Source organism: Caretta caretta, chromosome 14 (genome assembly GCF_965140235.1).
Source record: "Caretta caretta isolate rCarCar2 chromosome 14, rCarCar1.hap1, whole genome shotgun sequence".
In the NCBI taxonomy this organism is placed as follows: Eukaryota; Metazoa; Chordata; order Testudines; family Cheloniidae; genus Caretta; species Caretta caretta.
This window is the reverse complement of record NC_134219.1, coordinates 13,798,741-13,825,086: the sequence shown is the minus strand read 5'-3', so window position 1 is coordinate 13,825,086 and position 26,346 is coordinate 13,798,741. Positions and strand designations below refer to the sequence as shown.

Here is a 26,346-nt window from a genome sequence, read left to right as displayed (position 1 = left end):
GGGGGTGCATTGTGATCAGCTGGCGGAGTCCAGAGGAGGCTGCGGCCCTGGACTACGTTAGAACACTGGCTTTAAAAAAAGTGACTGGCTGGAAGCCAAAGGGGACAGTGACTGAGCGTTTAAACATCCTCCACCCTCCGTACACTGTCTGCATTTCTCTTTCCTCCAGTCCCAGGAAGGGGGTCCCGTCGTCATTTCCCTATTGCATACAGAGACTAAAGGGTTAAAGAGAGCTGGGAGTTTTCTGCTAGCCCCCTAGGCTTCACGGTGACAGATCATTGCTGGGACAATAAGAACTGGGAGCTTTTGTAAAGTCTGTGGTCCTGAAGGGGTTAATGAGAGCAGCCAATCCTGCCTGTGTCCTGTTAGAGCTGAGACAGACCTGCCCAGCCAGCTTAGCAACTTTCACAGCGTGTGCAAGAAGCAGAGAGATTTCTGACAGTCGCAGGGGATAATCTACACTACAACATAGCTCTCCCCGTCCACACACTGCCGGGTCCTCAGGACCCCTGGGGGTAGCAGCGAGGAGGGGATGTAGCCCTTGCTGGATGGGATGGATTTAGGAACTCTGGGATTGAACCTGCACCAAGCCTGGACAGTCATCTGCAGGGAACAGCATAAGGGCTGATCGGAGCACTGTCTGCTGATTGCACTCTGCAGAGGGGAAGCTGCTCAGAGTCACAGGGACCCAGTGCCAGAAGTAAGACTCCTTCTCCCTGTGCATTGCGGAGCTGGGATGTCTGGGAACCATAGCCAGGTACAGGAGCTATCCTGTGGTAAGCAGGAAGGTGACTGGATGGCAGGTTGGAGGAGGGTGGGGGTGGGGAGGAAGGTTCTGGATGCTGGAGTATCTCAGACTGCAGTGAAGCAAATTTTGATTTTCATCACTAGTCTGGCAAAGCTGTAGGATTTTTTTTTTCCCCAACAGAGCTCGGGTCCTCCTGCAGTGAGCTGCCTGAAGTTTCTGAGATGAGGCTGTTTCAGGATGGCTGAGGTAGGGCAAAGCCTCCCCTACTCCCCCCCCCCCCCCCCCCAACCTCCCTGGGGTACTGGATGGTGGTGACTGTGGGGTGGGGGGGTGTTCACACACAAGGGATTCAGTACCATATGGATAGAACAGCACAGGGGAGCCTTTCCGGGGTCAGGGCTGCCTTGAAGTGTAGCCCCAGCTCCTAAACCCAACCCCTTCCCTTGGTGTCAACTCCCCCTCCCTGTCTCCTCCCCCCACCATCCCTGGTGTCACACTGGTCATCTGAGCATTGTGGCCACTTCCACTCAGTACAACAGACTTCCCCGGGCAGGCTGGCTGACTTCAGCTCAGGCCTCCCCTCAGGACACCTGCCCTGGGGTCCCTTGTTCTCTTGAAGCGGTGGTGCCCCTCTGCCTGTGAAATACCCTCCACGCAGGAGAAGGGCCCGGAGTTCCAGACGTCTGGGAAGGGAAAAGAAGATCCCTGGGGGATTATGTAATTCCCCAAGCTATTGCAGATCCGAATGGAGGCATATGCAGCCGAGGGGGTAAGGGTGTGCTTTGCGTGTGCTTGCATGTAGTTACATGAACACGTCAGGGTGGGCCCCTGTCTTTGATTTCATGCTGGGTAGGATTTTCCTCAGAACCTGAGTGTTTGGTTGGGCTCTTGGCAAGTTTCACCCTTGGTCTCGCAGCCAGACTCCCTGTCTCTCCCCCTCCCTCCCTGTCTCTTGCTCTGTCTTTTCCTCCCTTTCTATCTTTGTCAGCTGTAAGAGCCCAACCCCTTCCCAGTTCCTGTAACTTATCTCCCTCCCTCAGCACTGGGTACTAGCCTGTGAGCCTGGCGCCCAGTGGGGCATACCAAGAAGGGAGCAGCCAGTGGCAATGGCCTTTTGGAACCTGGCTGCGGGTTTATTAGCAGCATCTCTGGCACAGGGTAAAGCAGCCTGTGATGGAGCCTTTGCCGAGGGCTGACTCCTCGCACTGTTATACTGATTGCTATTTGGATTTCACCTGCTTCTTCTCTTTGCTTTGGGCAACGTTCTCTCCAAGAGGGAGGGCCGTGCACCTTGCTAAAGTTAACAAGGCTTTTCCCATCTTTCTCTTCTCTTCCCCATCTCTCTCTCCTCCTTCTCCCATCCTCATCTTGCTGACATCTGCCCTTTCCCTGTCTGTCACCCTGAGTCTTTCCCTCTCTGTTTCCTGTTTCTCTCCTCTCAGTCTGCCCCCTGCCCCCGCCACTCTTCCCCAATCATTACTTGTCTCTCTTCCTCTCCCCTCCCTGCCTCCTCTTGCTCCAGTCTCTCTCTTTGCCTCCCGAGACACTTTCTTTTCCCCTTTGCTGGGATCACTAAAGCTCCCTGGTTGCTGGAGACCCTGCAGTTTGGTTCAGTGCCGAGCCACTGTGTCCTTCTCCCCACCTGACGGCTTTCTGCTCAAGGTCACTGCAGTAATTCCATATGAGGCTGCCTGGTGCTGCCTTATCTACCACACGGTTTCTGTTTCACTCCCTTTATATTCCTGGGGATATTGTGTTTGATAAAACTCACTGCTTTTAACACCATTGGCAGGGCTCCAGGCACAAACACTCTGCCTGCTTTGGGTCGCCACCCATGTCCGACTTTTGTTTTTTCTCCTTTCATTCCTGTGTCTCTGGACGTCATAAAAACTGAAAACTTTCTGGGAAGTTTTGCAAGCAGGTGAATAATTGTAGGGACAGCTCATGCTGCCGGCTGGAGACAATCCTGGTGCTAGTTGGCACATTGGGAATGTCCGGACCTGGGGCTTCTACTGAAGAGGGAACCTGCTGGGAGCTAGAAGGGAATGTCTCGAGCTGAGGCTTTGATACAAGGGAGAATTTAATCAGCAAAAGCCTAGCGTTCGCTAGCAGGGAAGGTGGAACTTCATCAATAACCTTGTTGCAGTCAGAAGGGAAAGTGCTGATCTTGATCGTGAAGGACTTAACTTGATCAGCTCGGTTGTTTTTAAGCAGTAAGGAGTGACTGTCTCCCCCCACCCCTGGCGGGTACTGCTGTCTCTGGTTGCAGTCATTTTACTGGCATTTAGCCGCCCTAAGATCTAAAGACAGTAGGCGGGTTGAGCTGGGCTGCACTGTGAAAGGAAATCAATACAGGGAAATATCTTGAAAGAAACTTCTTTAGCCCTGTGAGCCATCTCTGCAGATTCCTCTCCCTCTGCCTCGGTGAGTGTGATGCCTACACTGGCTGGGGGTGGGTGGGTGGCCTGATCTTCACCTATGGCCATGGGGTTAACCAGGCCATACCCAGGCAGAAGTAGGGCCTGTCCAGATCTAAGGTGTTCTCAAAGCAATTGTAGGACCTGACTGGTTTTAATGGAAGGTGGTGGGAGATGCGTGTTCTTTGTGGGTGTGTTCACATGAAGCTATTTTCAGCCCCGACTCCGTCATGGAGAAAATGAGGTTCCCTAATGGAGGTTATAGCTGAGTCACTTAGGAAGGGTAAGGATGAAAACAAGATGTAGCAACTGAATTCCGGGGAGCATAGTTGCCTCTCAAGCCAGGAGGTGAGGACTGAAACCACTGTGTCTCCCCACCCTTGGGAGTGCAGGGTCAGGGGTAAACCCAGTCAGAGTGTGGAATTGGGAGAGGATCTCTAGCACAGGTCAGACTTGTGTCTTCTCTTTGGGGCAGTGTGGGCAGTGCTGTGCAGTGATCTCCAAGCGTACATTAGCTGGAGCACAAGAAGTGAAGCAGGGGAAGTGAAGGGAGTGGGGCTAGAAAGCAAAGGTTGGCCTTGAGCACAAGCAAACCAAGAGGTCATTGGGGTAGCTCTGCAATTCATGGTTTGCCCTTCTCCCAAGGAAGAAGAAGGAGGAAACAGCTCACAGGATCCTTACGCTCCCTCCATCACCAGAGAACTGGAGTGGGGGAAACTCCTGCCCTGATTGTCTCCCCTTCCAGAACCTTGGGGTCCTGCAGCTTACTCAGAGTAGATTTAAATGACCGTTTTAAAACATCAGTACCCTGTCTATGCTGCAGCCATCACCGTCACTACCATTGGTGGAGAGTCATGGGTCCCAATTTCCTTACTGTTGACACAGCTTTGAAAACCTCATTGTAATGTGCATCGTCTTTTCATTGCAACAGGGCTGAGGGTTACTTTCTACATGTGCAAGTCCTGTCCCTGGGACTCTGGAGGACGGCTTAGCTGCTCTGCACCCCCGTGTGTGTGTTAGAGCGTGTGTGCGTGCATGAGAGAGAGAGATACTTTGTGCTCATTCAAAAGAAAATTCAAAGTAAGATGTTCTTATCTTTCTGCACCCACCACCTCCACCCTCTATCAAATTAATTTCTCCCTCCAGCCCCCTCTCTCCTGCTACCTCTGCTTGGATATAACATTAGCAGTTAGGTGGGCTGCAGCCTGGTAGGAACATGACAGAGACCCCGCTTGGGGAATGCACTTGTTTAAAAAAGAATTTGTAGGGAGTTTTGTGCTCTTGAAAGGAGCTGGAGCCTTCCATTCGATCTGCAGGATGGGCACAGTGGCAGCAGGAGGCCATGTGGTCTGGTGGGCTGAGCCCAAGGCCAGTGTCAGAGCCTTGTGTGTTCTCATCTTGATCTGCCCCGCTGGCTTGCTGGGTGTCACTTGACCTCCGTGTCTCAGTTATCCCTTCTGTCAAGGGAGGATTGCAGCCTTTCCCTGCTGTGGCGAGGACTAATTGAATTAATGTGTGTGAAGTGCTCGAGGTTATTGTTACAGGACAGGCAAGAGTAGTCTAAGTTTCCTGCACCAGAATGACCCGAGCCTGAAGCCACCAGGGCAGATGGAGAGTAACTCAGTCTCCATGACCCAGGCTGCATTCAGCTTCTCTGCTGAGACTGATAACAGTGGGGACAGTTAGCACCAGGTGAGATGTGGACACCCAGGAGCTGGATTGAAACCACCACACTTGTTTCAGATACACCACTAAATACTAGGTCCAGACTTTATCTTCCTGTGCTTCAGGCAACAGGGGCTCTGTGAAATGCCTGTGCTCAGACCCTGAGGGGAAGTATTGCTTGGCATATCCCACCTTCAGATTTAATGGCCCCCATCAGTGTCCATTCCCAGAACAAGGGGTTACCTCAGTAATGCCGTGAGAGAAACTAGGAAAGAGAGGAAAAGGTTTGGTGAACCTGCCGGTCATTTCTCTACAAAGATGCAGGATGGAAATATACCCTGAAAAAAATTCCTGCATCAGACTGTAACTGAACCCAAAGTCTGGGGTGAAACCCTGGCTCCGCTGATGCCAATAGCAAAGCTCCGGTTGACTTCAGTGGAGCCATGATTTGGCCCCTGGTGCATAGAGAGGCTCTACAAATTTCAGCATTCTCAGACCTTAACATTCTCAGGATCAGTTTGACTGCCTAAGCACTCTAGAGTTTGGGATGCTTACCCAGAATGCCTGGGTGCACGGAACTGGGTCAGAAATCTTGTCATCTCTAGCACCTTTGTTCCTGATAGGAAATATCATGAGAATAGGCTCTTGTGGCATTTCAGCACCTGCTTCCCTTGCTGGGATCCAGAACCAGCATACAAGCTCAGAGAATGGTAGTTTGAGTGTGGGGGTACTGGTTTGTTGGGGTGAAAGGTTCTTATTTTATCCAAATTGATGCACTAATCCTCAGTCTTGAGCCAATTGTTCTCTAACAGGAGAAGGCCATGGATAATTTCCAGGAGAAGAATCCCAGTTCGACAAGTGATTGGGAAAACAACAGCAGGGGATTCCATATTTATTGCCTCTCAAAGCAGCTTATTTGCTGAGTTTACTTGTAAAAAGGTGGCTGGTTTTCTGACTGCAAGCTCTGCCAATGCACACTGGGATCTGAGAGTCACACTGGTTTTCTTTTCCTTCTGTGGCATCAGCACCAGTATAAAAAACCATGTCGACTAAAGGGAGAGTTGAACCCAGATGCATTTGGAACTTAGTTAACAATTCTGATGATGCATAGAATCAACAGAATGGAATCCATTTCCCTCTCCCATAGTGTGTTTCCATTGAGAAAACAGTACACACCTATTTTTGCCACTATGTGTGACTCCGTACATAGAGGAAGCAGATCTTTGGGGGAAGAAGGTGCCATTTTGAGACAGTTACTTTTAGGAGCAGAACCACATGGTAAAATCCAATCCAAATATTTCCGTAGAATACAAGAGGAGATATCTGGAGAAACTATAAGAACTGACTATTTATTTTCTATATGATTTTTCCTTTGGATTCATCTCGAACAAATAAAAATTTACCTTGTTTGCCTTTAGCTGCAGTAGGTAGCAAGGTTAAGTCACAAAATACAAGGATGTATGGAATAGAAGTATTATAATTTTTCATATTACATTTAATATGTCTTGATTATACACATTAAAGGTGAAAATTACTGCAGGTGCTGCCAGAGAGCAACAGAAGTGCTTTGGGAATGCAGACTGGGTCCCCTTTTCACTGGTGATTGCATTTAACACTTTCTGTCTGTTTTCCAGATCAACGTGAAACCTAGTGAGCTAGATAGAGCTCTTTCACTGGTGAAGCTGGAACGGTGACTTTCCCCCTGGGTCCCAGACTGTTTATTCCTCAGTTCTTCATTGCCCGTTGTGGACTTTCTGCAAGGTTCAGCCATGACTACCTCTGCCTTGCGCCGGCAGGTAAAAAACATTGTGCACAATTATTCGGAGGCGGAGATCAAGGTGCGTGAGGCGACCTCCAATGACTCCTGGGGCCCACCCAGCTCCCTGATGTCTGAGATTGCAGATCTGACCTTCAACACGGTGGCTTTTGCAGAGATCATGGGGATGATCTGGAGGCGGCTGAATGACAGTGGCAAGAACTGGCGCCATGTGTACAAGGCACTGACCCTGCTGGACTACCTCATCAAAACTGGATCAGAGAAGGTGGCCCATCAGTGCCGGGAGAACCTTTACACCATTCAGACTCTGAAAGACTTCCAGTACACAGACCGCGATGGCAAGGACCAAGGCATAAACGTGCGGGAGAAAGTCAAGCAGGTCATGGGCCTGCTGAAGGATGAGGAGAGGCTGAAGCAGGAAAGGGCTCATGCCCTGAAAACCAAAGAGCGCATGTCCATTGAGGGCACGGGCATCAGCAGCAGCCAGCAGCTCTCCTATGGCAGGCGGACATCGCAATATGGAGAAGACTATGGCAAGCCGAGGGGGTCTCCATCATCCTTTAATTGTAAGTGCTATAGTGCTACAGACCGTGGGTGGTATGGAGAGCGTGGGCGTTTCTGACCCAAGGGCAGTGGATCACTGGATGTCTGAAGTTCAGAAGGAACGTCTGGGCTTGCTCTTGTCTATCCTGGCAGCCCTGTCCAGAACATTGTCTTTTAGGGCAGTGGCTCAAAATCCGTATCGGTTACTTTCTAGCCACATGGCCAGTAGTCTCCACTGTGGAGCAGACACAGGTTTCTTCCTGTTCTAATGTCATGGGGTAGGTGACCTTTGGTCTTCCTCTGGGCCATCCTCACGTGCAGCATTCTGGAGAGTAAAAGTTAAGGCTGGGACTCTACATCTCACAGAGTCTGAATTGCTCCCGGCCTTCAAGGCATTACTAATTGATGGGTGAACAAGGCACTCGGAGCACGGAACTGAAGGAAGCACCTCACAGATGCCATCTCAAACACTGGGAGATTGTTTATGTTAGAAGGTTGCAACTCTAAAACCTTTCTCTAGCAGCTGCTTATTTTGATATCAGCCTCAAATACTTTCTGATCGTTTCCTATCCTCCCACTGAGCTGCCTGCTTTGGTGAAGTCCCCCTGCCGTTGTGTAGAGATTCTTGTGCTAACAGGATCCCTGCCGGAAAACACAATTTTATTCCTGGGGGGTAACTGTTCTATTTGCATCCTGACCCCAATCCCCACCCTTCTCCTTAACCAGGCTGGTGGTCGAATTCCAGCTCTTTAAAGGCAGACTGTCTCTCTGAGTGCTCTGGGACATCAGTGACATGAGAAGCAGCTTCCCAAGCATTTAGGGCAGTTGCTGAGCATGAAGGTCCTGTAGAGTGAGCTGGGTGGTGGGAATGAGGGGAGAGCAGAAAAGCCCGTTGAGGAGGAGAAGGTAGTGATCAATGCAGATTGACTCCTAGAAACGTCCCAGCTCCAGAGATTCTGTTTTTCTTCTTCCTCCTTCAATCTGAATTCTTCCTCTTTTTTTTTTATCTCAGCCTCTTCCTCGTCCCCTCAGCACGCCTCAGACCTGGAACAGGCAAGACCCCAGACGACTGGAGAGGAGGAGCTGCAGTTACAGCTTGCACTAGCCATGAGTCGAGAGGAGGCTGAGAAGGTAATGTTTGCTGCCTCTCTCCTGCGGGGTGGTGTGATTGCCTGCAATGTCATGTGGCCCATCCAGGACTGCTGTGAGCAAACATTTCCAGTGGCTGGAGATGGGACTCACGCTGGGGAGGGCTCTGTGTCACTACAGAGAATTCTTTCTCAGGGGTCTTGCTGGTGGGTCTTACTCACATGCTTAGGGTCTAACTGATTGCCTTATTGGGGTCAGGATGGAATTTCCCCCCAGGTCAGAGTGGTAGAGACCCTGGATATGTTTTGCCTTCCTCTGCAGTGTGGGGCACGGGTCACTTGCTGGTTTGAACTAGAGTAAATGGTAGATTCTCTGTAACTTGAATTCTTTAAATCAAGTTTTGAGAACGTCAGTAACTCCGTCAGAGGTTATGGGCCTATTACAGGAATGGGTGGGTGAGGTCCAGGGGCCTGCGATGTGCAGGACAGACGACATGAGCATGATGGTCCTTTCTGGCCTTAAAGTCTCTGAGTCTATGGGATCATGGTAGTAAGGCATGAGAGAGAGATTTCTAGGCTCTGTCAACCCGCATGCTAGTGTGCACAGTATTGTTTTCTCACTGGCTGCTCCATGCAGACACAGCACGCCAACATATTGTGGCATGATGAGGATTTATTGCACAGTTGTTGCCCATTTCATATACTGTGCATACAAGTGAGCCGAGGACTTGGTGTGTGCACTGTACCAGTACATCTTAAATCAATACCACACGGTCTCAGAAAGATAGATGCGGTCCATCTAAACCCTTTCTTCTGTGTGGTTGCCTTGAAGATGAATGGTCCCTTTCCAGTGGCGGATTAATGATTTTGCCACCCCTAGGCCCAGAAATAATTGCCCCCCGACCCCCCCACCTCTCCCGCAGCTCGCCTCCGCTCCGCTTCCTCCCCTGAGCGCGCCGCCGGGTCCTGCTTCTCCCTGCTCCTTGCCAGTGCTTGTGCGTGAAACAGGTTCGCAAAGGAGGGGGGAAGGTGGGGAACACGGCATGCTCAGGAGAGGAGGCGGGGCTGGGGCGGGCATTTGGGGAAGGGGACCAATAGGGGCAGGGAGGGGGCAGGGAAGGGGTGGAGTTGGGGCGGGGCCAGGGGCAGAGGGCACAAACCGGCACTGGGGGAAGCAGCCTCTGGCTGCTATTATAAATTTGCCGCGCCTGCAAATTTGCCGCCCTAGGCCTAGGCCTTGTTGGCCTCGGCGTTAATACGCCGCTGTCCCTTTCCATGTACCATCAGGTGGTTTCAAAGAAGGTAAATAGAATTCCGTCTGGAGATGTGGAATCAGGACTCCGAACAGCTCATATGTAATCAGCTGCTCTAAATACATTGGGTGAAATCCTGATGATACTGAAGTTAATGCGGGTTTTGCCATTGACTTCAATGGGGCCCGGATTTCACCCATTGTCTTTCATGTATAAATTACTCTGATTCTGTTACTTTAACCATGAAGGTTTTATGCTGATGTGCCCAGAGTGATTCTGTTATTTCCTTGGCAGATACCAGGGGGAACCTGTGTCCCCCTGGGGAGAATGGGTTCTGTACCAGGAACTGCAAACATCCTGCAGAACTGGTCCATGTACTGGTGACTCTAGCTGTGATTTGAATGCAGTTGTGCTGGTGTGTGGGCATCGGATGACTACCTTTATTCCACATGACTGTGTTTAATTAAGTCACTTGGGATCATTTGAAATGAGGCTAGACAAAGGTCTGGAAGACATCATAGAAAGCAGTTCTGCCTTGGCCAGGGGGAGGGGAGGGGAGACAAGATAACCTAACGGGTTCCCGTCTCGCTGTTATATTCATCATGTTAGAGTCAGGCCCAAAATCCCAGCCTAGAGCATGTGTCCTTCATGTACTTTCCCCAGCTCTCTTATCAGCTGATCTGCTTCCCCCTTTCCAGGCAGTGACTGTTTGTTTACACACACACACACAGTCTGAGATTAACGCTAACCGGCACTGCCTCTCTCTAATGATACTGATGATATTTGAGGAGGACAAAGCCACTGAGGGACACTTTGGGTGACACCTCCAGGGTCAGGGCTTTCCCGCCTCACTGTAGTCTATGTTTAAATTAAGCTTGGTTGGACCAAAATGTCTCTCAAACACCTTCTCCTGGCTTAGCCTCTGGTGGTTGAAGTTGTCCCTGTGCCAGGCATGGCTCTAGGCCTTAGCATTCCTCTTTGTGCTGGAGCCACCCACGGTTGCTGGAGGCCTGGCTGGTTATATGATTGCTACCTACATGGTCACCATCCCTGTTTCTGAGCAAAATAGTTACCGTTTCCCACCCTTCCCTTCCTGGAAGCTCTTGGATGGACTTCAGAGAACTTGTGTCCCTATTTTTGTCCCAGAGATGTAGCTTCCCAAACCTTATCAGGGAAGCTGCTGTGGTTAGTGCTGAAGGAACGTGCTAGTCAAAGAGAAGCTTATTAGAACCACCCATCTAGGTAGGCCAGGCACAACCGGGGAAGGGGGTAGGCAAAGGGGACATTTGTTTCTCCTCCTCCCTCCAACAGTCTTCAAGGGGCCCCACATTATTGTCAAAAAGGCCAAAATATGTACAAAGTTATCCAATATTAAACAATGGAACAGCGACAGACTGGTGAGTCTTCATCCTTTCACAGCTAACCATTGACACAGGAGCCAAGTTTTCCTTTTTTAAACTCTTAAAATCCAAGAGTTTCTAGGGGTCTAACTAGCCCTTGGACTCCTGAAAGGTTGTTTTGTTTCTAAAATAGTGACCTCCCAGGGTCCCAAAGTACTTGCCCCCCACTCCAAGTAATGGGACCCCAGAGCCACTGCTGCATCTAGGTCAAACTGTGTCATGCAGAATAGCCCTCCTCCACTGCTCCTGGCTGCTTTAGCGCCAATGAGTTTTCACAGACCATCAGGCCTTGCTGAAGGATTCTGTAGGGTTGTGAATAGGTGTGGCTGGTAGTTGTGGTCCCATCTGCATGTTTGACCTTTTAGTGGAGAAGGGCCCAAACTGTATGTTCACCAAATCCAAGTTTTCAGCATGAAGGGACATGGTCAAAATGCAGTCTGGTCCTCCCCCCACTGCAAGACTGATCCGTGGTATAATGAGGCCCCCAATGTGGTAGCGTTCTACACTGAAGACAAGACCTGAATATTTTCCAACATGCAGAGTAGCAGTATTTCAGTGGGCTGTTTGTGTGCCTGTTGGATGAAGTTGGAACCACTGCTGTTCCAGTGATGAGATGGAAGGAGGGACGGAGTTTATTGCAGCACATAAATCTGTTTAGTTTTATCGTCGGTTGAGAGAAGAAACATGGTCCACAGTTGTAAGGATGTGACTGGGAGTAAGGTCTTGGGTTGTCCTATGGGCTGTACCACTAATACACTACAACAGGGGTGGCCAAACTGTGGCTCTTTTACCGTTAAAATGCAGCTCGCAGAGCCCCCCATGTCTTTCCCCCCATTCTCCAACTACCAGACTTGGGAAGAGGGGGAAGCACAGGACCTCTGCCTGCAGCGGGGTGGTGGGGTAGTGGCTTCTGCCTAGTGGGGAGGGGGGTCTTTGGACTTCAGCAGGAGCAGGACTGAAGCCCCGAGCCCCATCAGGAACCTCCCGCAGGGCTGAAGCCTGGAGCCTTGGCACGTGTGCCCTGGCTCTTGAACTTCTGAAGATTGTTGTATGCGGCTCAGGGGATCAGTACATTTGGCCACCCCTGAACTATAAGATCTTTGCTTAACCATCTGCACTTCAATTTTCCCATCTGAAAAGTGGGGATAATGCTGTCATCACAAGGGTGTTGAGGATTAACCAGTAACACCTGTAGAGCTCTCTGATCCTTAGAAATTGCTATAGCAATGCTAGGAGCTGTTGTTATTCTTTATCAATGTTATTAAGGGAAGATCTGCTAATGATGTTCCCCTGGAGATAAAAGAGCAGAAATATCCACTGAATTCCTGAGCAGTTTGCAAAGTGTTTAGCTTTTGCAAGGGCTGCCCTTGATATGCTCTGACCTCAGCAAGGGGAAGAAGTGTCACTGGGGAAGCTGTATGGTTAGAGGCCTGACAAGCCAAGCAGCTAAAAGTCTAAAGAAAAGTTATAACCATAAACACAATGCAAGATAGAATCTTATCGGGCCCAGATGAGTCTGAAGTGGCAAGGTGTTTGTATGTCAAATAATAGTGGACACACAACATCTTACATTAATGTACCACCTTTCATCTTGAAGGATCCCACAGTGCTTTACAAGACAACGTCACTGAAGTGCAGCCACCTCTGAGGTGGAGCAGCTTATGGCACCACAGTGGGAGGACTTAAGAAAAGTGATATGGGATCTTTTATGTTCATGTAGTACAGATGGGATGTTGGTGTTACGGCCTCACCTCAAAGACTTTGCTAAGAAGCTACATGTATGTATCTAAAAAATGTGAAGGGCTAAGTCAACTGTGCCAGGATTCAAACCTGTGGTTTCAAGGTGTTGGTGTTTCAAACCAGAAGCTTCTAAACCAGCCCCTCCAGCAATGGATTGATGGGCAGAGTGCTAGAAGAGTAGATGAACAGACAAACAAAACAGTGGGTGGGTGAATGGCTGGATGGAAAAGGAAAGAGAGCCTGATTGATGAGTATATGGAGGAAAGATCAGATGGATTGGTGCATGGATGATGGATGGATGAAAGAATAGACATTAAGATCGGTGGTTGACTAGCTAGATGGAAGAAAGAGTAGCACCAGATGAATGGATAAATGACTGAATAAAAAGACTTACTGTATAACAGGTGAGGGATTGAAAGAAAGATGGTTACAAGGAAGGGGATAATTTGGTAGCAAATACAGAGACCTCGAATCAAAGAAGCAATTTCATTCAGTTCTCCTTCATTGGCAGCAGCCACTTCCTCCAGCCACCAGCACAGATGAAGAATTGCAATTGCAGATAGCACTCAGCCTGAGCAAAAAGGAGCATGAGAAGGTACCCCACACGCAGCGGATCAAAGGGCACTTTCCTCTTCTTGGATTCTAACTTCATGAGTTTCTAAATGGACCTTTGGAGTATTAAACATTGTGCAACTTTCTGCCTTGCTTGGTGTCTTCCTGGGAAGTGGTGTACCCCAGTCCTTCTGCTTCTGGTGCCTGCTTCGCTGTAAACTTACGTTCACTGCTCTTAAAGCTGTGCACTGAATATTCCTATCCGTGGATTTATCATGAAATGTGCAAATACATCAGTAATTGGCCGCTGGCTAATGCCCGAAACTGTAATGCACAGCAACCCCTGCCCTTGGTCTCTCTGCAGAGAGTCAGTGCACATCGGTGATCCTTTATCCTGCGTCTTTACTGTTCACATCCCAGACATATGCACTGTCCATTTTGACTGCAGGAAGTGAGGGCATGCCAAGGAGAGAACTCACTGCTACAGAGGGCACTGGAAGAGACCCACACGGGTATCGAGGAGGAGGAAGAAGAGGATAAGATGAAGAAAAGTCAGGTGAAAAGCTTTAGCTGGTTGTCTGGATGGCTGTGGAGATATATAATGGGGTACAGAACATTTCATCTCTTGGTATCTGGTTCAAATCTATCCTAGATTGGTAATGAGCAAAGGGATTATTCCTTGATGGCTGTTCAGTGGTGTATGTGACTTGATCTGGTGATCTCTGTGTAATTCTCCATGTCTGCATGATTAAAAAAAAAAGACTCCCCATAGCAGTTCACACCTCATTAGCAGCCTGACCAGGGAAACTGAATTACCCCTGGATTGTCCCTCCAGGATGGGCTTGAACAGGCTGGGAGACACTTGCCCTGTTTCTGCTCTGCATAAGTAGAAGAGTTCAGCTAGCCTTGCTGTCCCGCTGGCTTTGTGCGTGAGCACTGCATTCATGTAAAGCTTTAGCTGGAATAGATTTTAAATGACGTATTTCTTGACTACTGAGAGGAGCCAAATCAGACCATTCCTGCCCAGATCTAAGGTTAGGTTGCTTCTCTGCAGGAAGTATAGGGTGAGGTCTGGGGTTACCTGGGAAAAACCCCTCTAGTAGCCCCTTTCGCTGCAGGAGCAATATCGGACGAGGCCTTGCAGGTATCCCTGAGCCTTAACTTGTTTCTTTTACTCCTTACAATTCTAGTCCTCTATTGTGGAGCTGGCAGACATTTTTGGACCAGCGCCAGTAACTTCAACCCATGTTTCAGCTGACCCATGGGATATTCCAGGTGGGTGCAACTCTCAATCTGCTGATGCTTGGGAGAATGGCAGAACCTTCTCCCCTCCAGCTCTGTCCTTGTCCAATTCTGGGAAACCTAACAGTAAGAATCTTTGCTTGTGTTCTCTCTGTCTGCCCTTTCCCCTTATCCTCTGCTCACTCACTGCATTGTCATAGCAGCTTTTAACCACACCTGGGCTATTGAACAGAAACAAGAAATGAAGGAAGAAGGGTGACAAATGGTAAACATGGGCTGATTACTAAATGTGCCCTGCCTTCTGGCCTCATTTTGCTTTATGTGTTTCTTTTTTGATTACCTGTTCTTTTCTGTTCTTTCTTTCTCCTGCTCCTCTCTAACCTATTTGCCCCTTTGCCTCACCCCTGGCTGTGTTTCAATGCTCTCTGCAGTGCCTTTGAATGGTTCCCTGCCTGTGTTCCACATCTTCCTGTGTGTCTTTCAGGTCTCAAGTCCAATGTGGAACCAGCAGGAGCCTCTTGGGGCCCCTCTGCAGACCCCTGGGCTCCAATCCCGGCTGCTTCCGGGGATCCTCTAAACCAGATGGCAGCATCTATCAACCAGACCTCCACTGGGCCTTGGGATCTTCCTCCCATAATCTCCTCCTCTGACCCTTGGGAGAAGACCCCCCTCTCTTCAAGTCTGTCATCAGCAGATGCCTGGGTAAAGGCATCCCCACCTTCTAAAGCTTCCGCTGATGCTACTTGTACTGCTGATCCTTGGGGAGGTGTCGTTGACAATCCTCCCAGGGCAGGTAAGAGAAGCTCATTTTGTTCATCAGTTTCCATTGCTACTTGAAGCTCGGGATCATTCTTCCTGCCATCCTCATGATACTTACCATCACATCTTCTTTTGGGATCCAGTTTCCTCTGATCCTCTACAAATCTCAGCCAATACCTGCATCTTGTATTTCCTTCCCAGGGAATGTCTTTGATGGTCCACTTTGCCAACTCCACTCTGATCCCCTCTCCTGAGGAGGAGAATGTAACAGATTTTTCGCCTAAATCTTGAGCACACTGGTAGACATAGACCCTCTCTTAGCCATGTCTACACTCAAAATAGAGTAGTAGTGAAAACGGTACAGCCCCCTGGGAGAAGAATAACAAAACCACAGATCAGGTCTGTCCAGTGTATGGTGAAAGCCCTTGCAAGCCCAAAGGGGAAACCCCTAGGAGGACAGTAGTGTGTGATGGAGGAATTTACATTAGTCCCTCTGGGAAAAGAAAGCTAGAAGAGTTGGACTACACAGTGTGATACCAGTGCTGGTAAGGCCTACATGGGGGAAACAGAGCCACAATGAATAGACGCACAAATTTGCAGACAAAGAATACTTTCTGAGGGAACAAATTTCTTAGGGCTAGATTCTGATCTGAGTTACAGTGGTGTAAACTTGCAGTAACTCACCTGAAATCAGTGGAGGAATGGGTATTTAAAAGAAGCCAGATTCTGATCTCATTTACACTGACATATATTCATAGTGAAATTACTCTGAATTTAAATCCATGTGAATGAAATCAGAGTCTAGCCCCTAGTGAATAACTTTTCCTTTCCTTAATTATTAATTAATGATGATTATTTATGTATTATTTGCATTGCCATTGTGCTTTGGAGCTATGGTACCAGGGCCCCCCTGTGCAAGGTGCTGTACAAACACAACAAAAGACGGTCCCTGCCCCTGCCCAACAGAGCTCAGAATTTAAGTATTTCTCAACAATGATTCTTTCCTTTAGAGAAAGGAATTCAGGTAACTGGCACTTCTTTGGGTTGCTAGCTTTGCTCAATCTATGCAGGCCTCAGGATAGAAATGAAGGGTGACAGATTTCTGGAGTCATGGGGCATGCCTGTCCCTATGGGTCTGGGATTGGTCTGAACATACCTTCCCATTGCCCTCTGAGGCACTAACAATCAGGGAAGCCTGCCGGGCTGCAGAGGATGGCATGCATGAAGTGGGCACTCCCTTGTATGCTAAGTTTCTCTGTCTCATCCACTGGCATTGGTTGGTCAGTGGGTCACTGATTTGGACTTGGTGGCTCATTCATACAGGCTGCTTCAGGACTCACTGACCTAGTTCATTCCTTTCTCCCTCTCTCTGGTGTTCTATGTTCTCCTTAACCCCTAACTCCCCATCTCTGCTTGTCTTGCCTTGTTTTTGTCCCTTTTAAAAATTGATTCCCTCTGTCCTTCCTCTGTTGTTTTCCTTCATCTCCTCTCTTCCTTCCCCTTGCTTCCCTTCTGGGTCTGTCTGTCTCCTTTCTTTCGCTCAGCTTCAGGTGATGTCACTTTTGACTTGTTTGCGAAACCACCCCAGCCAACAGAGCAGCTGGAACATGAGAGCTCACAGGCCCCATCCTCTATCAAGCCTAACAGCCCTGTTGGTAAGAGAGTCCTAACAGATCAGGGGTGCTGGGGCCGGAAGGGTAAATAGGGCATTGTGGAACAATGGGGAAGTCGGCGGGTGTGTCTGCAGGTGAGGGTGGGAGCTTCCCTGGGGCTCTGTGGGAGGGTATATTTGTTTCATATTGTGGCATACATCTGCATGATTATAACTTACCATATATGGCTACTGGCCCCAAAGTCTCTCACTGTCGTCATCTCTGTGTTAGACATCTGACGCAAGGGTTAACTATCCCGAAGTGTTTGCACATGGGTGAAGGTGGAGTCCGCGCAAGCTACTGTTTTTCCATTAGCTAGAAATACTTGGGATCAGATGGGGCAAACTTCCATTGACATTTGTCTTCTGAGTCTGGCAACAATGCATGCTGCGAACTGCTGCTGAGTAGACAGAGGGTGCAGGTTCTTGAAGCCGAGACTGCTATTTCTGAGCTAGACTCCCTGCAACAACTTTCTGTGTTAAGGAAAGGTTGTCCCAGATAAAAGGGAAGTGTTTGTGAAGGCAATCCAAGAATGTGCTTCGTGATTCTTCAAGACACAACAGTCAGAAGAGAGAGGCAACGTCTCTGCTTCTCTCTCACGTGACAGTCCACACTTCTGCCTGTTGTTCTCTTGAAATTCATGATCGCATCTTGGTTATGCTATTCAGTCTCTGCTGTTTGTTCTAGATTTGGACCTGTTTGGTGACCTGATTCCCAGCACCAAGCAGAATGGAGTTAAGAACACAGACGTTTTTGATCTTGCGGGCTTAGGAGACTCTCTTACTGACTCCGACAAAGAGAGGAAAGATTGTAAAACTCCAGAATCCTTTCTTGGCCCAACTGCCTCATCCCTGGTGAATTTGGACTCCTTGGTGGTTGCCCCTGCAACCCTGAAGACTCATAATCCATTTTTGTCAGGTGGGTCATGGGGCGCAGGGCCCAGTCAAAAAGGCCGCTGAAGGATGTTGGGTGGTTTCTGAGGGTATGCCTACACTGCAGCATAAGCCCAGGTTAAACTTCAAACCTAATCCCCATTCTGTCTACACACAAATTGCACTAACCCAGTGTCCCAGGACCCCACGGGGTGAAGGGTCCGAGCCTGAGTCAACCCGGGACCCAGGGTTCAAGCCCTGTTGTTTTGCAGTGTAAACGCAGCCCCACTGAACTTGTGCTCTGGGAATCTGCAAAAAGTATCCTACAGTCCCATAGGCCAGCTTTCGTTGTCCAGTTTGGTGGACAGTCAGATTTTCCCACGCTGCACCACGAACAAAAGGCTAGAGCCAGCCACATTTTGGGAGGGTGATAGGAAGTCTGGGATATGGGTGGTTGAACTTGGGCCTGCGCAATGCAGTGTAGATGCTGGAGCCCCAGGCTGGGAGACCCAGGGTTCAGCAATTCCTAACCTGGGGTTACAAATGACTGTAGATGCTCAAGCCCTAAGTTAACAAACCCAGGGTCTGCTAGCTTGAATTCTACTAACCCTGGGCTTACATTGCAGTGTAGATGTACCCTGAGGCTCTTGGCGGGCTATGTAAGGATGACAGGTGGGACTTTCGAGGGGCTCATGAGCTGAAGGCCACAAAAGGATGGTGGGCGGACCAGTGGGAACATTTTCACAATGACTTGGTTTAAAATGCAGCACCTACAGTGGTTGAGCTCTGCCCTTAGTATCACAGTGAAAAACAAAACCACACTAAAGTTCTGATCCTGGCCAGGAAACGGAGGTCAGCCTGAAACTCAAGGCAGAAACTTTGGTTTGAACTTAACTTCTCAAGCTAAATTTTTCAGTCTTCTCTCTGAATTTCTGGGGTTGAGTCAAACCCTGAATGTTCCTGACTCATCGGTTTAGTAGTTGAATTTAATAGCAGTGTGTTTTGAGACCAGAGATTAGCCTTGACCTTTAACCCTATCCCCTGACTTCCCATCTTGTAGGCTGTATGCCTGATGATGCTGTGTACTTTCTCCTGACAGGTCTCAGTGCACCTTCTCCCACAAACCCATTCAGCATCAGTGACCAGACCAAACCAACACTCAATCAGATGAGGACCAGCTCCCCAGTGCCAGGCATGGCCACGGGGATGACCATGAACTCCATGACCTACAGTGCTTCACTCCCTCTTCCACTCAGCAGCGTCCCAATGACCCTCCCCGTCTCCATGAGTGCCTTCCCGCAGGCCGGCGCAGGGCCGTTTCCACAGCTACCCAGTAACCTGCCTCAGCCTTTGTTGCCACTGACAGGCTCTGCTCTTCCCCCCGCCTCACAGGGCGTGATGAACCCTTTCCTCTGAAGTCTCTGGATCTGTGTTACATGTAGTCTGTCTTGTCCCATCCCCAGCTATTATGGAAATCTTTGCGTGTTCTCAAGCAAAGGCCTTGTGGGCAACAGTTCATTAGTTGTGATGGAGGAAACCATTCACCTGCAACTCCTAACCCAACACCTGCCCAGGTTACAGAGACACAGTTAGCATGAATCTCCTTGCTTGAAGTGCTATAGAACTACCTGCTCCAGCATGGCAGGTAAAGGATGGCTAGATCTGCCTTTGATGGCAATAAGGGCACTCTTGTCATCAGCTGGCATTCCCATGATCTGCAGAGTAGATGGAGGGTCCCTAAGAAAGGGCTTTAATTATCTAGGGTCCTCCACTCTCCAGCACCATATGCTGGTACCCAGAGAGCCCAGTATGAAGCATCTTAACAGACATTTTCTAGTCACTGTAGATCTCTTAGAGATCATCCTGGGCCCGTCAGTGGGATAGAGGAATCCTTCTATAATCTGCATGGAAGGTGCAATCACTTGCTGAAACTTGCCGCCCCAACGCTTGCTGAAGGTCAGGATGTTCCCAGGGACAGGAGGAGTACCCCTTAGAATCCTTTTCCTCTGCCAGTCACCTGTATGCTTTTCCCCATGGCCCTGGGGATGACTGAACTCTGATCCCGAGAATCCTCTTCCTCTCCTGCTGTCACCCATATGTTCCTCTATTTGGATGCTAATGTTTGGGACCCTCTTCTCTGCCTGCCTTATCCAGATGTCTTCCTCCCCCACATCTGGGTGTCACTCTTGGGAACCCGGTTTCTCTGCTGCTGTCACCTGGATGTTACTCTGCTTGGGTGCTGGTCTTTGGAACCCTTTTCCGCTGATGCTGTCATCTGAACTGTTCTCCATGGGGCACTGACCTTTGGAACGCTGATCCTTTGTGGATGTTCCCCATGTGTTCATCGGCCTTGGTGCAGATCCTCCCAGCCTGACCCCATCTCCCTTAAACTCAACGAGACAAAACCTTCTGAGACAACCCACACAGGCCTGGATAACTTCAACTACTGGATCCCAGTTTCAGCCTCTCGAAGCTCTCCTGCCAGGACTGCGGTGCTCTGTGGGAAATACATTGGAGTGGGGGAGGAGGGGCTAATCAGCTGGGACTGTAGGCTGGGGACAGTGTGAGGTTAATATCCTGAGTGCCAGCTGTGTCTCACTTTGAGGACTCCATGCCAACTCCATTAGACCCCGGTGCAGAGGGAGAGGAGGACTCTGAGACACTAACACAGCAGAGGGAGGGGTGATGGGACTAAGAAGGGGGAGTGGCCGGGCAGTTGTTAGCTCGTTAGTGTACACGTTTCACACTTCTCTAAAGGGGCAGAGGCAGCAGCACGGTTTACGGAGACTTCGTGGCTGTAACTGAATGTAGGAAAACATGAACTGGCTGTAAAACAATAAAATATTCTAGTGTATTTCGGTGTGGGGCTTCTGACTTCCCAGGACACTGGTCTGGGCTTTACCCTTTATTTCTCTTCCTAAGTTTGAAGAAGGCTTTGCTTCCCCCTTCAGTTTCTTTTACCGTCTGCCCATAAGCCTCATCACAGCAATGCCTGGCCTCTGGATCCAGACCCATCCCTTTTTTATAGCTGCCCTATCTCTGGCATTCACACTTGCCTCACACCTTGGGTCATCATTTACACCATTGCCAAGTGAGTTTACAATGCTGCCATTCTGGTTTGCCAGCATTTCTCACCCACGTCGTGCCAGTGTAAATGCTACACAAAGGGCAGGGCAGTGGGGAATCAGGCCCGCTGACGCTATGGTGTTGGGAACCATGCGTGTGCCTGGATGGATTTATAAAGCATCTATCACAGGGATGCCGGTTTCCTCCCAGAACTCCTGTGTCTTGTTCCTCATATCTGGGATGAGACTCTGTGCTGTGCCTCCACGTGGCTTTCAGCCACTTTTGTGCCCTCCCAATTCTGACCTGCTACAAGGGGCAAAATGGTCCTTGGTGTAAATTAGAGCAGTTGGGGTTCCACCTTGGGCAGCCTCTGGGCTGCTGCAGCCCAGACTCCCTGGTGCAATGGGCAACACCCCATGTTCCTGGGACATCCCCTGCACCAGATCCTGCAAGGGAACCAGCATGTAGAGATGCTTACGGTGGTCCAATGCAGTGACTGTACCGGGGCATTTTCCCCCAGCCATTTTCAGGCTTTTTCTGGCTCGTGCATGCCAGTGCAGAGGCACAGAGGGTCTGGAGCAGGGTTGAGAATCTCCCTGAGAAATGCCCTTCTGCTTCCCCCCTCCAGTTGTGAACGCCCTCCTCCCGCCCTGGAGCTCTCTCCAGCACGGCCTTGCTCCCAGTCTGTCGGACCTCTCAGCAATGCTCAGCTGCTGCTTGCCCCCACTTGGAATCTTTTGCCAGGCCTTCTGGGTGAGTTTGGCGAGCAGGAATTTGAGCCGTTCCCAGTGTCAAAGCAACGGGGGCTGTCTCTTTAAAAGAATGAGCCAGGGACTTGCTGCCTTGAGCTCTGAAGGACAAGGACTGTTTCTGACTGAGCCAGGCCCCTGCGCGGTCATTGCGAGGAGCATCCTGCTCACGGCTGGCCTGCAGATCCTCTGCCCGTGGAGCAGACAGAGGGGATTTCAGTTCTGGCTTTGCTTGCGGTATATTTCTGCCATTGCCCAACTATGTTCCCTTAGGGTGACCAGACAGCAAGTGTGAAAAATTGGGACAGGGAGTGGAGGGTAATAGGAGCTTATATAAGAAAAAGACCCAAAAATCGGGACTGTCCCTATAAAATTGGGACATCTGGTCACCCTATGTTCCCTTGGCAGCTCTTTGGAGATGGTTTGTTGTTTGCCTGTGTGGGGGACGTGGGCATGTCAACACCATCTTCTCCTATGGAACGATAAACATGGCTACGTGTCAGCTCACAGGCAGTCTCAGCTAAAGCCCTCTGTCCAGGCTGCCTTTACATTGACCAGAGGGGCCACCATGTGTGGCCTGGGAGCAGGCCCAGACTGGGCTTCCCCATCCCAAAGCCAGTGATAGCGTGCTAGAGGGGCAAAAGCGACTGGGTAGCATGAGTGGATGTTTAATGTCGTCTAGATGGAAAGCACAATATTCCTCCCGAGAAAAAATCAGATCCCACTTGTGTGTGTGACATTTCATGGGGTCCCCAGGCCTGAGTCACCTTGTTTCCCCCTGCCTCCAGCCAGAGGGAGTCTGGCTTGAGGTGGCTGGTGTCCGCTCCTTAAGCCTGTCAGCCCCTCAAACCACACTCCTACGGGTTATGCCAGCCCTGATTTCGCCTTGCAGGTTAACAATCCCTGCAGCCCAGTCCCTGAGTCCCTTTGAAGCATTCCCCTGTGATAGCTGGTCCCTGGCACTGGCTATTTACAGAAATCCCACATCCTCTGCCCCCAAAGAGCAGTGTGTCTCAGTGCGCCAGTTTTATCTTAACACCCGTCCGCCCTCCCCCGCCAGCACACAGCACTTGTAATAAAACAAAAGAAGGTTTATTTGAGAAAGGATAGCGATTCTCCTAGAAACAAGTGTCAGGGATGGAAACAAATGGTTACAATACAAAACAAAATCATCAAACGCAAACTAGGATCTACACTTACTCACAGTTACCTTTCCTAGCTAATAAAGTAAGTTTTCTCCTCAAAGTTCAGCCTGTTGCAGGGTTGGCTGGCTGGCTTCACGGGAACCAGTATCCAATTTTTCATGAGCACATCCCCCACTCCCCAAGATGTCTGCTCAGTGAATGGATCCAGAGGCCTTTCCCCACCCTGTGGTATACTGAAATATTCTTTTGTCTTTATCCAAAGCCAAGGTGATCCCCCATCTGTTGTAATGTTCCTTTTTTACCTCCAAGCGATTTTGATTGTTTGCGGTTGTCTCTGATGTTTTTTCATTGAATGTCTTGGGGTGGAACAAGGCTAGACAATTGAGCCTGGTATTACATCAGTGGCTAACCAAGGCAGGGTGACAACTCCCTCCTGCTTGAATGGGCTACCACTGAGACGCATTATCCCCTGGTGATTAACTTTTACTCCAAGTCCATACAGCAAACGTTCAATATAGCTACCTAATAGGGTTGCCAACTTTCTAATTGCACGAAACCATACACCCTTGCCCTGCCCCATCTCACCCCTTCTCCGAGGCCGTGCCCCCACTCACTCCATCCCCCATCCCTCCATCACTCGCTCTTCCCCACCTTCATTCACTTTCACTGGGCTGCGGGAGGGGATGAGGGCTCCAGCTGGGGGTGCGGGCTCTGGGGTGGAGCCAGGGACGAGGGGTTTGGAGTGCAGGAGGGGGCTGCGGGCTGGGGTCAGGAGTTGGGGTGCGGGAGGAGGTACAGGGTTCGGGCTCCGGGAGGAAGTTAGGTTGTGGGAGGGGCTCAGAGCTGGAGCCGGGGGTTGGGGTGCAGGATGGGTTTCCAACCTGGGGCAGGGAGTTGGGAGGAGTGGTGTGTGGGAGGAGGTTTGGGGTGTTGGGCTTCAGCCAGGTGGTGCTTACCTCAGGTGGCTCCTAGTTGGCATCACAGCGGCGCTAAGGCAGGCTCCGCACACTGCGCTAGCCCGCAGGCACCGCCCCCGCAGATCCCACTGGCCGTGGATCCTGGCCAATGGGAGCTGCAGAGCTGATGCTCGGAGCGGGGACAGCACGTGGAGCCTCCCTGGCTGCCCCTGTGCCTAAGGGCTGCAGGGACATGCGCGCCACTTCCGGGAGCTGTGTGGAGCCAGGGCAGGCAGGAAGCCTGCCTTAGCACCGCTGCACCGCTGACCGGACTTTTAACGGCCTGATCAGTGGTGCTGACCAGAGCCACCAGGGTCCCTTTCCGACTGGGCATTCTGGTAAAAAACTGGACACCTGGCAACCCTATTACATTATTCCTTAAATATCACCCATACATGTCGCACAATGACTATAACTCTTGACGAGTTACAAGCTTTCTCCCCAAATGAATTACAGTAAAATGGGAAACTCCTTTGTCATGTAACAGGGGGGCCACTTCTGGCCACCACCCCAGACTCTGTACACTGTTCTGTCAACATACAGGGGCTGCAGGGCTGCTATGATACCGTAGGGCCAATGTAAGTGGCCCTATGCTGCCCCCTTTACAGGTAGCTCCCAGTGCAGAGGCCATGCCTGGGGACAGGTCAGTAGCATCCTGCCCAATGGGGGAATCTGGGCTTCAGCACAGCTCAGTGTTGGCTGCCAGAAGTTAGAGCACCCCCAGGACTGCTCTAGTTTATACTGGAAACTGCAGACACCCTGCGCACAGATGGTTTAAACCCACCTTTGACCCCCTCCTCCCAAAGTTTCACTTTCTGGGCTGTCTCTCGGAGCACAGACTGCTGCACAGGCTCCTTACACACCGGACAGGGCCACCTACACCATATTTGCAAAGATCCCTCGCCGTTCTCAGCCACCACAAAATTCCAGAGCCTTTTCAGTGTAACTTAGAGGATGAACAGGAATAATATTGGAACAAGTCCACTGATCCATCTGTGCCATTCTCTTGGCTTTGACCGTGCCCAGTGGCAAAGGCTACAGAGGGAGGCAGCACCCCCACCCCAGCTACAATGGCATGGGGGAATTTTTGCCTGACTCCAACTGGTGATCACCTTCCAACCCAACACATGGGGGCTGAAATGGGGTTGAAGTGTGAAGGGTTCCTCTATGGCAGGGGGGCAGAGCATAGCAAGCGGTGGTGGACTGCTAACTCTGAATGAACAGAGAGCCTGAAGACTCCTCTCTTAAGGGGTCAGGATGGAGGGGCAATGGGGAAAGCTGACATGGCTTCAGAGAAAAGATGCCAGTGGAACAAGGTGTTATAGCTGTTACTAAAAGATCATCAAGTCAAGACATAAAGCAAAAAATAAAATAAAAGAAAAGAAAAAAAAATAAAAGAAAAAAAACATTTCAAGCCATCCGCTGGGGAAGAAGCGAATGTCATATATTCCAGCTCTCGAAGGGGCCTGCCTTTGCAGTCCTGAAATCTGCACTGCACGTGGATCTTTTTTGCTGCAAAAGCTTTTCCTGTGTTACATAACATCCCTCCATCTCCACCCCCTCCAAAAGGCACAGCAGGAACAAAATAGAAACAATCTGCCTGGGTTTAGCAGGTAATCAATTTAGTCAGGCTCCCTGTGCTCCGGGCACTGCAGCTACATTGTACCCGTCAGACTCCAAGCGTTTGGAAATTCAAATCAGCTCACCAAGGCGCTGACGCCGGGGTTTGGGGGAATGATCACTCATCTGGCAATTACCAAGCAGCGCTGCTTGTTTCATACCTTCATGACAACAAATATTTAAGACCAGCTTCTCTTCACAACCTGCAGCAAACAAACATGGAGTCGCGGGGCCGGGGCTGGGGGGGGGGGGCGGGGGGAGCCAATCTATTGCAGCACTAAATCAACCCCCTTAGCAAAAATGTGCTTTGCCTCCCACAGTGTCATTAATAAACGCCAGTAAAAGGACAACATTGTGCTTTGTCAGGCCTCTTTTTTCTCCTCACCGCTGCACAAATAGGAAATCGATGCTCAAGAGCTAACAGGAGGCAGGGGGAGGTTAATGTGGCCCAGTCCTTCTCCGCTTTGGTGTGAGCTGGGCTGGGGGGGAGCGCAGGTGTGCAGGTTACCCTGTGGCACTTAAAAGCAGATCAATGCCGAGCAGTTAATTGAATAGTAAGGCAGCTGCAGAAGGAGCCTGGAGTGGAGCAACTTCCTTGGCTCAGAAAAGCTGATGCCGGGCAGGGAAAAAAGGCACAACAAACCCATCAAGCCTTGTTATTTTTCTAGGCGTGATGGCAAGCGAGTGCTGGGCCTCCAACCGACATGGGACTGCAGACAAGGAGGAACCAGCCACGCAGAGCTGGTGTGGGATGTGATGTAGGTTGGCAGATGCTCTATACTGCTGCACTCTACTTTCTGGCAGATTGTCCTCTCTCATGTACTGGATGAATTTTATTAATGTATCCTCATTGTTTCTCTGGGTGAAACACCAAATTATTGTAGCTGAAGAGTAAGTGCAAACAGTTGGGAGCTGTTCTGCATGTGCTTAATTCATGTTGCGGTCCATTATAAGCATCCAGAGGAGGTGAATACATCTCTCGGGCCATACTGTGAACTCATAGACAAGAACATAGTTCTCCATTGCTTTCCCAAAAGACCTTGGATTGCAGGGAATCCTGATCTGGATACCAAACCTAAGAGGGATTGGGTCCGTAATAGAC

At 50.0% G+C, this 26,346-nt stretch overlaps 1 protein-coding gene across 8 annotated transcripts; it reads left to right on the top strand.

The window, feature by feature from the left end:
- Nucleotides 1–366: 366 nt before the first annotated feature.
- Nucleotides 367–20,562, top strand: EPN3 (epsin 3). Of its 8 annotated transcripts, none has more exons than XM_048817962.2 (11): nucleotides 367–757; nucleotides 929–994; nucleotides 6,465–7,173; nucleotides 8,163–8,281; nucleotides 13,146–13,226; nucleotides 13,632–13,739; nucleotides 14,374–14,458; nucleotides 14,910–15,218; nucleotides 16,729–16,839; nucleotides 17,524–17,754; nucleotides 18,808–20,562. In XM_048817962.2, exons 3-11 carry the CDS (start codon nucleotides 6,600–6,602, stop codon nucleotides 19,122–19,124), a joined length of 1,935 nt encoding a protein of 644 aa, XP_048673919.1. In that variant the 5' UTR covers nucleotides 367–757; nucleotides 929–994; nucleotides 6,465–6,599; the 3' UTR covers nucleotides 19,125–20,562. The 8 variants fall into 8 exon arrangements, with proteins under 8 accessions (XP_048673919.1, XP_048673912.1, XP_048673914.1 ...); XM_048817955.2 differs by having other exon boundaries at nucleotides 13,143–13,226; XM_048817957.2 differs by having other exon boundaries at nucleotides 367–776; nucleotides 13,143–13,226.
- The last annotated feature ends 5,784 nt before the right edge of the window (nucleotides 20,563–26,346 follow it).

Excerpts from the sequence above, each read along its gene's own strand:
- EPN3 (XM_048817955.2), top strand. The coding sequence starts at position 6,600 with ATGACTACCTCTGCCTTGCGCCGGCAGGTAAAAAACATTGTGCACAAT. Across the intron at positions 13,227-13,631 it reads GCAAAAAGGAGCATGAGAAG|GAAGTGAGGGCATGCCAAGG; the intron begins GTACCCCACACG and ends TTTTGACTGCAG. Across the intron at positions 16,840-17,523 it reads CAAGCCTAACAGCCCTGTTG|ATTTGGACCTGTTTGGTGAC; the intron begins GTAAGAGAGTCC and ends TGTTTGTTCTAG.